General features: G+C 32.6%; 2 protein-coding genes across 2 annotated transcripts in view; one reads left to right on the top strand and one right to left on the bottom strand.

Annotated features, from left to right (window-relative positions):
- Window positions 1-15,958, top strand: part of LOC131852820 (protein yippee-like 5) — a 519,555-nt gene that overhangs the window by 348,873 nt on the left and 154,724 nt on the right. The window lies entirely within an intron of this gene.
- Window positions 1-15,958, bottom strand: part of LOC131852774 (teneurin-m) — a 344,172-nt gene that overhangs the window by 260,625 nt on the left and 67,589 nt on the right. The window contains exon 2 of the mRNA XM_059203497.1: window positions 15,418-15,462. Coding sequence (XP_059059480.1) covers window positions 15,418-15,462 — 45 coding nt within the window. The remainder of the gene's footprint in view (window positions 1-15,417; window positions 15,463-15,958) is intronic.

Below are 15,958 nucleotides of genomic sequence, written 5' to 3'. Positions count from 1 at the left end.
TATACCTAAATATCCACCCTAATTTGAATTTAAAAATGAATCTATAGTTTTGTTAACATGTACTACCTGTATAAGCTCATTTGAAAAGAATAAGAGCTGTGCTTATCTGTTTTTTTGTACATATTTTACATAGAAATACACAGTCCGATAAAAACAATCATGCTCTTGAATATAAATGTTTGCGTCGTGTGTTATAAACCAACTTTATTTTATTTCTTTATATAAACACTTTATTGCACCATTTTACACAAGAATTACATAGAAAAGTGATATAGATAGATAGAGTACATAGATAGATTACATAGATAGAGTGCATAAGGCGGTCTTATCGCAAGAAGCATTCTCTTCAAATTTAGTATACAAATATTTTCCATAAAACCAATATATATAGTTTAATATTTGTTCAGCCCTACTTATAACAATAAACTAAGGAGCACTCGAGTAGTCCAAATGCCCTTGTAAACTTATCTTTATGGGACAGTTTCATCACTTTAAAAATAGACGTCCATATGCTTCTACTATAACAATACTAGTTCATTTATAACTGATAGAATTTTATATATTAACTAACTGTGCTCGCGATTTTATTTATTTATTTATTTATTTATTAAAACTTTAATGCACATAATTGAAAGTACATATGGCGGACTTAACACCATGCGGCGAATTTATTTCCCCTATGAAATTTATTTCGACTTTTCTATACCATACAAACGTTCCAATTAAAAACTGTATCTACTGCTGAGAACTGTATTAAAAGCGTTTGAGTAGTTTAAAAGAAGCTAACAGACAGCGGAAGTAATTTCTATTTATACTCTTTTAAAAATATATATTATTACATATTTATTATATTATATATTAAAAAAAAAACTGCACGTGTAAAATTGGTAAAGCTCACTGTACCATGAAAAACAAATATATAAACCGTGATAACAATTATTTTTCTCTTTTTTCTTTGGCATTTTTGTACACAAAATGTGACGATGACAATCCCATCGTACCTATACTAAACAAAAACAACTTAAAAATCTTAAAGTAATATAATACCATCCAGAACAATAACTTGGCTGCATCAGAAGCTGGTTCAGTCAATATTTCACGGAATACTCTTATGTTTAACCTATTTAACTTAGATGCTATATTCTCTTTTAGATGCATTATGTACACATTCCATCAAAATATAATACAGACCTTCTTCTTTCTCGCAAGCTACACAATTAGGAGATGAGGACTAAGATGTTATACCTCTTATACTGTAATTACACTGCCCAATCTGCATACTACAGAAATACACTAAAAGAAACTAATTTGAAAAAAGAACTCAATAGTGATGTGACAGTAGCAGACACAAGTTATTCGAGTTCGAAATTCGATTTTACAAAAATACACTGAAAGAACCTGATTTGAAAATTTGAAAAAAGAACTCATTTTGTGAGTTTGACAGTAGCAGACAAGTTATTCGCGTTCGAGATTCTTTTATTCGCACTCATTTAATCTGCACACACTTACAAAAATACAAAATTTGAAAAAAGAACTGAAAGAACACAAGTTATTCGAGTTCGAAATTCGATTTGACAATTCGATTTTATTCAAAATTTGAAAAAAGAACTTAATAGTGTTGTGACAGTAGCAGACACAAGTTATTCGCGTTCGAGATTCAATTTTATTCGCACTTTCAAAGTAAATACAATTTCCAACCTTATTTTAAACAGTAAATGGAATAGTTTGGGACGGAACGCTGTAAACTTACTCCGTATCTTTACAACTCTATTTCGTCGTTTTAAAAATAAAACGTCCATATGCTCGTGTATCGAGTGATAATGACAGCTAACGTTGAATGATTGGTTTAAATGTCCCATTGGGACGCTTGTCAGCTGATAAATTGTGTTTTATTATAAGAGTCATTTTTGTTAGAGAATAAGTTTTTTTGTTTTTACGTGATAGTTTTGTTAATTCTAAATCGATTTAGATTTTTCAATACAGTTTTATTCTTATTTTAGTATATATGATTAATGTTTTCTTTTTTTGTAATAAATATAATTTATAATGTATATAAATAAATGAAATTAAAGTGTATATTTTTAATTTCAAATTAACTATTTCACTAAAGAGAGCTTGTTTTATGGGTACTAGACAACTGATATAAATACTTAAATATATATATATTTATTGTAAATACATACACAATATACATAGAAAACACCCAGACCGATACAAACAATCATACTCATAAATGTTTATACAAGAAGAATCAAACCCGCGACCATAGTAACTAAAGCAGTGTGCTAACCGCTATACTACCGTCGACAGTATTACATGACGTGCAGTTATAAATATTTTTATCACAACTCCAATTTAGAGATGTTTTGTGAAACAAGCAACGTGCATGCAATAACGTTACGTCATACAACGCGGCGACGCGACGTCGACGTGCAGTGCAGAACTACGGGTCCTTATCAAAATGTCAGGGTAGGTGACGCTCGGTAACTGTCGACTGGGGACCTATTCCCTATATTACCTACTTTAAAAACCTCCCCTGAATTACGCTAGTAGCGTTACATAAACTTATTCTAGCTTTTATTATTCACACTTTTTATTATACCAGAAAATCGGAAATACGATCGCCATAATCATCATCATTAGGGACGGAATTATTAGTGAAATATAATTTACTTTATACATAGAATTTATTTTTTAAACTTTATTTTTAATAAACAATATTTTTATTAGGTCTTAACATAAATAATTTTATGGCAAACAAAGGTATTTACTTCTCTGGACGTTCCGACTCTTCTTATGCATAATAATATTATGGTACACCCGCCTGTGCTAACAGTTTACGCTGGCGAGGCACCAGTGGAGGATGATCATGAGGTCAGGTCAGTCAACATATATCGTTCCCATGGAAAATTCCAGAATTTCTCTTTAATTTTTTTTTAAACTTTAACATCCCATGGCAACTATTATTAAGTAACTAAGACCAGTCCATTTGTCCAGACCTGACAAATTACGTCCACACGACCAACGGGCACAGTGTAACGGGCGTGACACAATACACAATCGAAATTCGAACACGTTGTAATGACGGCATTCGAATTTCAAAACGTGAATGATCTTCGACGACGGGCTCAGTTCGGGAATTTGATTTATCGCTCGGCTCTTTACTACGTGATCGTTATCACATGTGGCTCAGTTCTTTTTTATGGCAACACTAATTGAGAGTGACAGTTCGAAATTTGATGTATAGTAATTGATTTTACAGATGAATCATATATTTTGAAACGCTTTTTTTTAACGTTGACTAATAGTTCGATGAGAAACAGCCGTTATGCTAAGAGGTGAGGTTATTTGCGATTTTTTAATAGAATAGCAAACAAGTTGTCTAAATTATAGAAAACAGTAATATATTAAACCTAAATTGGCAGCCTCGGTGCGGTAACGGTTTGCACACCGCATTTCTAGTGATGTTTGCGGGTTCGATTCCTCGCACGGAACCAACAATTGTTATCAAAAGTGTGATTGTTTAAATCTGTCTACGTGTTTTTTGTTTAGTTTTAGTTTAGTCTAATATTTGTATATATGTTATTTATATAATTAATGTTAAGCTACCATCAAATATTTCTGCACTTCCTGAAGGTTGCTGGTAGAGAATGCCTATAGCATTAAGTCCGCCGTTTGTACCATAATTTACTGGTCAATAAAGTTTTAAATAAATAAATAAATATTATATATAGGAAACCAAGACCAATACGAACAATCATACTCATGAATACAAATGTTCGTGCCGTGCGAGGAATCAAACCCGCGACCATAGGAAGCAAGGCGGTGTGCTAAACCGCTAGACCACCGAGGCCGTCAAAAAAGTTATTATTATTCGTAATACGCGATTGTTGTCTTCAAACAAAATGAACGAACGAAATGAAATCGAACCTGCAACTGTTGGAAAATAACGAGAATTTAATCACTTTAACGTACACCGGGCAATCGGCGAAAGCAATAAGAAGAAACGCAATGAAAAACAGAACAGAGTGAACGGTTAAGTAATTATACCATTGACTGTTTGTTTGTGGATGGTAATGAAATTAGGCTACTTTAGTGAATTTCTTTGGAATCCACGAAGTACGCACTGTTAGTACCCCCTTACTGGAAGGGGGTTTTAGTAATGGGGACTAATACACAGCTAGCGAGATTTCGAGATTCTTTCTGGGAGATTTTTACGGTGTATGCTGAATAGCGTAATGTTTCTTATAATGGATGATAATGGAATGGTGTATTCGCCTGCGCTAAAGTTGGTTTCCAGGTCTGTGGACCTGTGGATCTTTATATACATCAGATTATAATTAATGATAATGAAATGGCGCACCCGCCCTGCGCTAACGGCTTACACTGGCGGGACAGCAGTTGAGGATGATAAGATAGATAGATAGATAGATAGAATATACTTTATTTGCAACGTACAGTAAAGAAGAAGCACAAACAATATAACAAAGGACACATGTATCGTTAATAAGGCGGCCTTATTGCTAAAAGCAATCTTTTCAAGGCAACCTTAGGGAAACGGATTGAAACATCGAACAGGTAGGTAAAATGACATGAATAGGAGAAAACTAAAAGGTAACAAATATATAATGATAATAAAGAAAAATAATAATAAATATTATATGAATAGAGGAATAAGAGGACTGGTCAGTTAGCACATCACGATCAAATCACCAGAAATATGTTATAGTTTCTTGGGGAAACCGCGTGGAGGTCAACCTGACATAGTACATTAGATACATAGTGTTATATATAAACATGTATATTATAAGTTCTGCCTATTTCTGTTTGTCATTTTCGCTACTAAACAGCATAACGGATCTTAAGGAATCATGTGAAGAATAGAATAGAAAATCATTTATTCAAATAAACTTACATTGAAGCACTTTTGAATAGTAATCACATTTTTTTTAATCTACCGCTCATTCGGAAATCTGTCTCATCACAAGAAGAACGAGCAAGAAACTTGTGTGTTGCTCTTTTAAATAATTTTATTCTTACTTTACATTTAAGTTTAAGTGTGTGAATACAAACCACCAATTAGCACTAATTCAATTAAATAATCAAATAGCAAAAATATTAAATATACAACCAACTGGTTAAACAATTAATAAAAGGAAATCAGTCATAGGGATTAGAGCAGACCAGTTCCTACAAGAAGAGAGAATGTATCACATGGTCAGACACGGGTTATCTTTTATTTCAAAAGTAAACTAGAAAAGGGGTGAAATAGGGATGAAAGATTGTGCAGACGAAGCCGCATGTAACAACTAGTATAAAAGTAAAAAAAGCTTTGTACAGCAAGTAACAAAATTTCGTATGTAAAGTGTCTACAATAACAAGCTTTCGAAATTCTAAAGTTAAAACAGAAAGCTCTCGCGTATAAAACGAGCGAACAAAGCCTATAGCCAGTACTTTGTGTTGGCGGCTTTTATAAAATATTTTCAATACCGACAGAAATTGGTCAAAAACGTATAACTCACTATATTATCTTGCATATTGAAGGACACAAACAAATATCGACTTAGATGCTACATGTATTAGATATAAATTTTCTTTAAAAGTTACTTTTAAAAAAACACTTACTTTTAAACTTTTTTTTACACTTAAATTTTATTGATTTGTATATATGAGTAGTAACTCATATATATACAAATCAATAAAATTTAAGTGTCTGTATATCTGTTTGTAATTTCTAATTAACAGGTTTTCACTAAATCCATATAAAAGTATATGCAGTAAGTACTTACGACTAAAAGTAATAAAAAAAAAATTGTGTGTATTTGCTCTCGCTAATCTCTCAAACTCTTGATTTTGATGGGACTTCTATCAACATTTAAAGAGCATGATGGAAGATTGTAGACTGTAACAAGAGTTTCACTGACAAGAGTGAGGCTCTTAAATTATGAATGAATGAATGAATTTCAGTCGTAGACAGCTCATTTGACTTTATTTTTAGAATAATTAATTTTAGATATTTCAATGATTATTTGTCTCACACATGCTAATGCTAGTGGAATTAAACAAAATATAAATATATATAAACAATAAACCCTGTTTTGCATTTACATTACTTAATGTCATAAGGAGTAACTTGGCTACCTTTTTTTTATACTGCGATGGTGGCGAACAAGCATACGGTACACCTGATAGCAAACGGCAACAGTACCAGCGTTAATTTAAGGAACTTTTTGGAATAATTTGCAAAATTTCCGAATGAGCGTTAGGTTAAAAAATTGTGATGACTATTCAAAAGTGCTTAAATTAAATTTATTTGAATAAAGGATTTTCTATTCTATTCTAAATCACTTTACTCACAAATGTACAAGAATACCACATAAAATCACATCAAAAGCAGTCTTACGAAGCCAGCAGGCTTTCATAATGCCAAGTGTTTGGTTTGTCCTAAAAAAACAAATCCTAATTTAGCTCTTACCATTAGTCGTGTTACAATTACATGCGACATAAGGCGAATGGGTTCGTTGTTTTCATACATTACGGGTCAGAATAGGTGACCTTTGCTTTTAACCGACTGCGAAAAATGATGGTCCCAATTAGACTGTTAGCATAACATTTATTTCTCAAACGGTTGATTTGTTTGTGTACGACTTTCGATGAACGAGTTTGATTTTGATTAGATACATACGAACGACCTACATTATTAAAACAGTTTGACCGTGTACGGCCGTCTTAAAAACGATAGGATACGACCTTAAAACAGTTTGGTCGTGTACGGCTGTCTTAAAAACATAGGATATAACCTTAAAACAGTTTGACCGTATACGGCCGTCTTAAAAAACATAGGATACGACCTTAAAACAGTTTGATAGTGTACGGCCGTCTTAAAAAACATAGGATACGACCTTAAAACAGTTTGATCATGTACGGCCGATTTATAAAACATAGGATACGACCTTAAAACAGTTTGAGCGTGTACGGCTGCCTTAAAAAAGATAGGATACATACGACCTACATTATTACCGAGTTATCCCGTGCCGATTTAGTCCCGTACCAGATAACGAAGATAACAATGCATCAACTCAATTGATCACCTACAAAAAGGGCGTCCTACGGGATCCGTAAGACGGGATTACGAACTTTTTCCATCTAAAACTTACACCATAAATCGTCACGGGCGAAAACGGCCCGAAACTATTGCCAACTACGAATCTCCCACTATTGACAATTTATGGCAGATTTGCATTATGACTGAATAAATTACTGGATGGAATTGCGTAAGTTGTTTGCTGAATTCACGCTTTAAATGGCGAGGGCCGTTCAGTGGTCGAAACTGTAACAGTAGAACTTGCAAGTTGTCTATCTGTTTGGTACATTTTTACTACAAAACGGCTGAACGGATTTTAATGTGATATAACGATATTATATAGTATATATAGTATATAGTATATACATATACTGGCTGTGTCTGCGATATCGTCGCGGTGGAATCTAACCCAATGAAGCCAGAGAAAAAAGTTTCATCGTTCTAACTACAAAAATTATGAATTTCCATAACTTTCGATCCCTATTTATTTTAACTAAGGTGTGAAATTACTAACCTTGAATGTCATATTTATTTATATTTAATCAACAGTAAAAAAAATAAGGTTCTACGTTAAAAAATTACGATATTTCCATACCTGTCATCTCCCATTACAATCCTTCTTCGCATTCAAAGGTAGCCTATGCGGTGCCTCAGGATCTGGACTATCAATGTAACAATTTTCATTTAAATCGGTACAGTAGTTGTAAAATCGCAACAGACGGACAGAGTTACTTTCTGATTTATTATATTAAGTAAGGATAAGGATAACATAACATAGGCTGTATTTAAAATCGGGCAGCGTCGCGGTTCTTAGCTAGTATGTAATATAAGGAAGTCGTACTCCAGATAAACTAGTACGTTTTATAACTAAACGAGTGTACAGTCATATATTTTTAATTTTAATACAATAAAACATTTGTTTAATCTCATAACAAAGCTAACTGGGTGGCCAATTGGCCATTAATATACGTATTCCTTATCTTAATACTTATGAATATTAAAAGCAACCCATTGTTCTATAATCTCTATATAAAATACGTTACTGACCGTCGTATTAAAGTACAGCAATAATTAAGCTTGGACTAATTATTTTATTATTTTTTTGCTGATTCATTTTGTTACTCAAGTCACTATTTTTTTTTTTTGCAGATTTTGCTAAACTGAAGAGGGAATGACACATCCTATGTGGTTGTAACTAATTCATGCAGTTTACACCATCATATCCTGAGGAGACAAAAATCATCGCTCCTAAGAATATCTTTCAATTCTTGACCCTGACGGGTCTAGGTAGCGAACTCTGAAAGAAAGCTACAGGTCCAAGCACCAGACAATAGCTCAAACCCACCAATAAGAAAAAAGTGTTTATTTATGTCACATAATTCTTAAAAATGTACTTTATTTTAATATTCATTTAAAAGAACAACCGAGTTTCTTTCTTAATTTTCTTAAGATGTGTCTGCGTTCCCAATGCGAAGATCTAAAAAATATGACTATTCAAAAGTGCTTACATTAAGTTTATTTGAATAAAGATTTTTTCTATGTATGTATGTAAATTTGTTAGATTAGACAGATATATCTTAGTCCTCTAGTATGACGTATGTCGCGGGTGTCACAACACTACAATACTAGATTTTTAACGCGGCTATGCACGAAAAAACAATCTATTCAGTTAACGAGCGCATGATGAATTTATATCCATAGCTAAAAAAAGAATTTAAAATCTGTTAACTATTTTTTAATTTACCATAACAAACAAACACACAAAAAATAGATACAATTCTGTGTAGTTGTGGACGTGGACGCTGTTTGTATGCATCGTCATTGGCATGGTTGATATAAAATTGAATATAGAGTTTACATAACAAGGTTTCCAAGGCCGTAAATAATATAAAACCGCAGACTGACCTGAAACAACCGCAACTGCCACGTAATAACACAGAGTAACAGATACATACAGAGCGTAAGCCTGCGCACTAGCTCAATCTTGAAATTGGCACTAATCAAACAAGAATAGCATAACATAAATATTGCTTTGCGACGCGTATTATTTATTGTATCTGTATCCACCACTCGACAATTTCTCACAGTCGCTCAAAGGTTGACTGGAAAAATCCCTCTTTTGAGATAAGTTCGCCATTGTACCCATTCATTTTCTAGGTCATATGTAATTAATCCTTATTTTAATTTCTTCTATAAGTAATCTGTAGAATAAACAATTATAAACAAATAAACATGTCATAAAACATAATGTTATAAACGGTGATATTGGCATCTTTACTTGTAGTACGTACTCGTATATGGCAAACAAGCATACAGCCCATCTGATGGTAAACGGTTACCGTAGCCTATGGACGCTAGTATATGTATTTCTATGATTATAAAACCTAAAAACAAACTCTTAAAAAAGTAAACTCATAAAACTTAAAAAACAAATTCTACCACACTGTTCCCAATAACATTCTGTATTTAACCTAAATTTCATGTTATATTGAGCAAAAAAGTTAGAATTAGCAGTTTAATTTTGATAAATAAGAAAGAACTTCAATAGTTAAAATAGATTTATTAGAAGTCTGACTTTTATGAATAAAGGGCGCAATATTTCTTTGCAAAAGTTACACCTAAATTACACCTTTCTAAAATGAGCACTGACTAAAAAGTTTTCACTCTATTATGTATGTAATCCTGTGTGATAATACTTTACTCGACGTCCAATTACAAAAATCGATATCAACAACTCGTTTCGGAGTTCATCAGATATAAAATCGATATTGCATATGGAGATAGGGTATGAATATCTTTTAAATATTTTAACAACGGTATTTGGTCTAATGATGGTTTCCAGAGTTGTCAAACGAATATTTGTTACGAAGCAGTTGTGTCATGTAAAAGACTGATCTATTTTGGTCTCTCTTCTAGGGGAGGGGGTGTTAATATTAGATAGTTTAGGTTTCTATTGCTATGTACTATTGTTGTCCGATACAAATTAAGATGATTTCTAAATATATTAAGTATGTATTTAGAAACAAAAATATATTTAAGTATTTCTGTATTAGTAATCTGGATAGTTGAACCCATTGCTAGCAATGTACCATGACAGGTTGACCTTCACACGGTACCTTTTGAAAACCATCATGACAAATTCAGGGAGAATTGGTCACGATAGGTTAAGTAACCTGACCACATGTTCATCCTCCGTCCTCCACTGGTGCTTTGCCAGCATAAACTGTTAGCGCAGATGTGTGCGCCATTCCATTATTATTTATAAAAAAAACTATTGTCTTATGTACCTAATAATAATAATAATCTCATGATAAGTCACACAGCGAATTTATTTATTTTACACACACATTTTTTTCATAAATACATACTTAATATACAAAGAAAACGCCCAGATCGATACAAAGAATCATAGTCATAAATACAAATGTTTGTGCCGTACGGAGGAATCGAACCCGCGACCATCAGAAGTAAGGCGGTGTGCTGCACCGCTAGACCACCGAGGCCGTCATATCGTACATAAACACTTAAAGCACATTAAGTCGGCATCGTGACGTGATGCCCGTGACTCACTACACTGAATTGCTATTTCTGTGTACCAGGAGTACCAGGAGAGCAGGACACTTAAAGAGGTCACCGCATGCTTATCCAGATAGTCACGCAATGCCCGTGTTTAGGACTCATGCGTGGCTTTTTCTGAAGAAAGTTTCTTGTATTGTTCTGCTCTCCTGAACAATTAAAGAGGACACCACGTTCATCCAGGCCAGACACATAGAATCGTACCAAATTGTAATATACATCATTGGATCATTGACATGAAATTCGCAGAAGCAATACGAAATACAAACAGAACTGAGAACACTAATTAAAAAGTTATTATTCGACTTGTTAACAAGCGCCGTCGAATTCGATTTGTTGATTAAAATTTCCAAGTTGAGAATTTGCTATTGCGAGTCGAGACGAGTTTATAGTTTCGCTATTTGTCAAAAGGATTTTCGTTTCCGATGATGAAATGCGGTAATCTGAAAAAAGGAACCGTCTGGAAATACTACGTCGTTACTAATTACTGAACCATAGTGGAATCAAAAGAACAAAACGAAGATATATCTTCGTTTTTTTTCTATAGAAAAAAAAACATATTTTTTACGAACTGTTCTAATACTGTTGTCATAGGACGATATCGACGGATTTGAATTTAGTCTGAAGGCACCGATAGAGGTTGAAACCTCGGCTCAGGATATCGTAAATTAGATTTTATATATTTTTTTCTCTAATGCTGTTGACCGCAGATGGTCTTTCAGCTGCACAACTTCATCGGACGATAGGGGGCTAGTGCAGATGGAACTCCAAACGCGTGGAAGGACTTACGGAGCGGCTGAAGACCAACTTCTGCGTTACGGATACGACTTCAGGCTGAAAGCACCGCTTGGGGTTCGAATCTCTGCTCAAGCCGTCGTAATTTCGAAAATGTTGTTAACTGCAGATGACTTTTCAGCCTCACCGCCGGATTTTATACAAAAATAACAAACTGATACTTCATAGACCGAAAATATGTATATCGAGTTCTAATTCTACACTAGTGCCATCTAGTTTTATTTGTAGAAGATACACAGTTTTTAATTAGTATTAGATTTGATAATCTAGTGTTCGAGAAAGTTCTCGATTAGGTTTGTACTTTTTTATATTACACTAGCTGTCCCGGCAGACGTTGTTTTGCCTTAAAATAAAAATAAAAAATTTAGGGGGATGAAAAATAGATGTTGACCGATTCTCAGACCTACGCTCAATAAATCGGTCAAGCCGTTTCCGAGGAGTATGGGAACGAGAACTGTGACGAGAATTTTATATATAAGATTTAATGACATACTTATTTTTTAATGCAATTTAAAATATCGATAGAAGTTTCGTAAACAACATGTACATTTATATAAATGGTATATAGAACTGGAAAGAAAAATCGAGAAACATCGCACCAGTCACAGCGAGTGTCTCGCGCGCCGTGCAAGAAAATCGTAGGTCATAAATACGATTCGCGTATCATATCCATATTTCTTGCCTCACTGATTAGATATGGAAAATAATATTTCGCTGCGAAAATAATATCCTGATTTATTTGCACGGGGTAGATAACGGCACGGGAGATGGGCCGTAATGGCTGGAACGGGCCGAAATTGTCCGAAACGGGCCGAAACGGGACGCGAGTGGTCTCGTATTTTTACATATTATTTTTTAGGGAAGGCATTAAATTACGGCTGGATTTTTTTTGCGCCAAGTTATGAAATACCATATTTTGCAAAGGTGGAATGAGAACGATTCTTGCCTTCAAGAGGCGAGAGGGAAATGAATAATTATACGTATTATCTGCTCTCTTTTTCGGGTATGCTTTATCGAGGCATTTGCTTTTTTTCCTGCATTTTATTCGGCTCTGGATAACAGATGCAGCCCGTATTTTTATTTGAGTATTTAAATTATATCTATGAATATTTATTCGATCTGTCCAATAGATTTAAATATCTAATTTTTTATACTAATAATAAATAGTTTTCTAAAGTCTTAAGTTCAAATAGAATCATTAAAGTATTAATTTTTCAATAACTGTTTTTATTTTCGTGAATATAAAAATAAAAAATATGTACCCTCTTTTTATATACATAAATATTTTTTTTATTTGCTAAATTTTTACTAGATATTGTGCAAATTTAAACCCTTTTCTTATAACTAGTTTGATCATTCGTTATTGCCCGCTTGGATTACCGTGGACATAGTCACAGTAATTTTCATAAGTAAATTATTCGCAAATAATTTACGTGAATCTGTAATCACATACATTTTTGCATTATCGTAGATATATTCCTGACTATATGATAATGTAATATGCCTTACAAAACGTTATGTCAAGTGACTTAGCGCTAAATCTGGTAGTTTCTCCCGAACAAATGGACGTAACAAACAATAAATATAACATTGACAATGTCATTACGTAATACATTTATTTATTGTAGTCAGGGACGTGGGTGAGGTCATAGGTTCGATTTCGTATTCAATAGTGGATGGTGAGACGAATTCTATATTCTCTGTGTGTCGTACACAGTAACGCACTGAGGAATGTGATACTGTTTAAATAATAACATAGTAAATGTGGACTACAGTGAGAATGTACGAAATGAATATGTAATTAAATTAAAAAAATATATGGCAGTATATAGTACGTTCTTGAGCCTTAAAGTTACCTATTAAAAAGAATAAAACCAACTTTACTTTTTAAGGTTGAATAAAAGTCCGTTCGGAAATTCGAAAATTCTAAATTCGAATACGAAATCAGCTACATTTGACTTTGCTTGCGAAAACGAAACGAAACTGCATCGAAAATCGTGCTATCGAATGCATTAGACAGAGATAGATGTACCAAATCATTTGTTGGAAAGAGACGAATGCAATGCGGAGTGTCTGAGACGCGGATGGAATTGCAAATGCGAACTGGGTGAGCAGTAGACCCGATTTACGTCATAGCTTGCGTTTGTGAACTTCTGTTTGCTTGACCAGCGATTGCTATAGCAGCACCTTTTAAGTAATCATTGGAATATATTGAAAACTACCGGTCCGCTCTAATCACTACAACCAATTTACTCTTATTCAGTTACTCAACTTGATTCTATATTTAAAATTTTCTCTATTTGAGTATTTAATTGAATTACTAGTTGGTAGTTTGTATTCACACACTTTAACTTAAAAACGTAAAGAAATAACTAAATTATTTAAAAGAGCAACACGCAAGTTTAAGTTCGTTTTTCTTGTGATAAGATTTCCGATTGAGCAGTTGAAAAAAAAATGTGATGACTATTCAAAAGTGCTTTAATGTTTATTTAAATAATTTATTATCTATTCTATACATTTTCATTTAATATTAGACATAACCTATTTAAGTATACAATGCATATAAACTGGCTTTAAAAAAAAAGAAATTCAGTGAGTTTCTTGCCAGTTCTTCTCAATTGAATCTGTTTACCGAACTGGCCGGTAGTGAAGAAAAATATTAATACAAAAAATTTAATGTTTATAAGCGACTAAAATGTCCTACATGAATTTTTGATTTGATATACCTTACTTGAGAAATGATTGATGTCCATACAAACTTTCATTACCCATTTTACCCTTTTCGAGAACATTCTTTAAGATGAAAGATAGCGTACCTATCCTCATGGTACAATCTATCTTCGATATTTCGATGTAATCTCCCAAATTTTATTATATAGCTATATTAAGGACTACACTGTATTTATATAATAAAATATCTTAAAAATACTGAAACTTATTCGATTTAAAATAAATTTATACTCGACAACATCAAGCACTCTCTCCCACCACTAATATTAGGTATATAAATAGCAGCAGTAAATGCAATATGTACATAGCAGATTCTTATATGAAAGTATAGTATATTAAGATATTATAGTGTTAACTATCCAAAGCCGCAAAATAAAAATATAAAAAATTGACAAATAACGCAGATGTTGCGACTCTTCGTCAATAAATCAGCACGCGGTATGAAGTGCAAAGCGGTGTATATCAAAAAATTCAATAAATGAAATAAACAAATATATTTTTATATATATAAAGGGTATAAAGTGTGTTCGTTTTATAAATAAACGAGTCGTACAGCGCTCGCGTAAACTGTAACAGGACAGGATAAACTTTATTAATTAAGTTACTAAGTGTCCGTTGAAATTCTGAATGCAAACAAGTTTGTTTTTACGTCGCCTTCATCAAACTGAATACACGAATTTTAAAGTAAAGGCGTAATTTTATGGGTGCGCGAGTGAGTGATGAATATTCACTTCTTTTACTAGACTAATATATGCATGTGGCTTTACTCGTTTGGTTAATATTTTTATATATAATATGCTATAATGTACAAGTCTTCTATTAAACATAACGTGCATCTACAATGTATATCGTTTGTAAGTTAATTTATTTATTTATTTTTAATTCGGAATTACATCCATATAGTGTTAATGAACTTATAATATTAGCTACGTGTACCACTATTATAGTACATGTGCATTAGCAAATATAAGAATTTAAAAGAAAGAAAGAAAAATTATAACACAAAGTAAAAAAACCAAATATATTTATAATCATAGAACGCAAACATATACACATAATAGCATGCATGAAGACTTAATGTGATATTATATACAAAAAATTATCAAGTTGGATGGAAAAGTCTAAGTAAGATGTCTAACCATCCCCAAAAGAGGCATGAAAATGTGATTTCAACAAAAGATTATAAACTGCCACATTTATGTACAAAATTAAAGTGTTCTAAATCTACTCACTTATATAACTATAACTGCAGTCATCCCCATGTTGCTGAGACTCACCTGAAAAGATAAAAAAAAATTAGACTCCCACATGCTTGAGAATATTAATAAATATAAAAATGAATAGTATTATGTTCATATATGATACCAATATATTCACACGAATTGTTACAATATAAAAAAAGTGAAAGCAAAATTTATCCGGAGGGCTCTAACATCTGTACTAATGAAAAATCCAGTAATTGATAAATTTAGGAGTCATATTCAATATACATTATATACAAAAAAGGTATGTATGAGACGAGTTATGATAGTGAATGATACTAAATTGTTTGAATAACAGATGTATGTAAGAATTTGTGTCTTTCCTCTAAACATTACAAGAAGCCAAATACATACAAAGAAAGAAAAAAATATGAAACGAATAAATTGTGAAATTAAGAATATTCAATACAATTCTCGTTATATTTTTATTCAAACATTATATTAGAATACATGGTGTTACAAAATATACATTTCCTAGAAATGTAACAATGAACTCGTAGAAGTTACCATC

Source organism: Achroia grisella, unplaced genomic scaffold (assembly GCF_030625045.1).
Source record: "Achroia grisella isolate CSIRO2021 unplaced genomic scaffold, CSIRO_AGI_Agris_v1 utg862, whole genome shotgun sequence".
Taxonomy (NCBI): Eukaryota; Metazoa; Arthropoda; class Insecta; order Lepidoptera; family Pyralidae; genus Achroia; species Achroia grisella.
The sequence above is the reverse complement of the archived record's forward strand: the minus strand, read 5'-3'. Positions and strand labels throughout refer to the sequence as shown.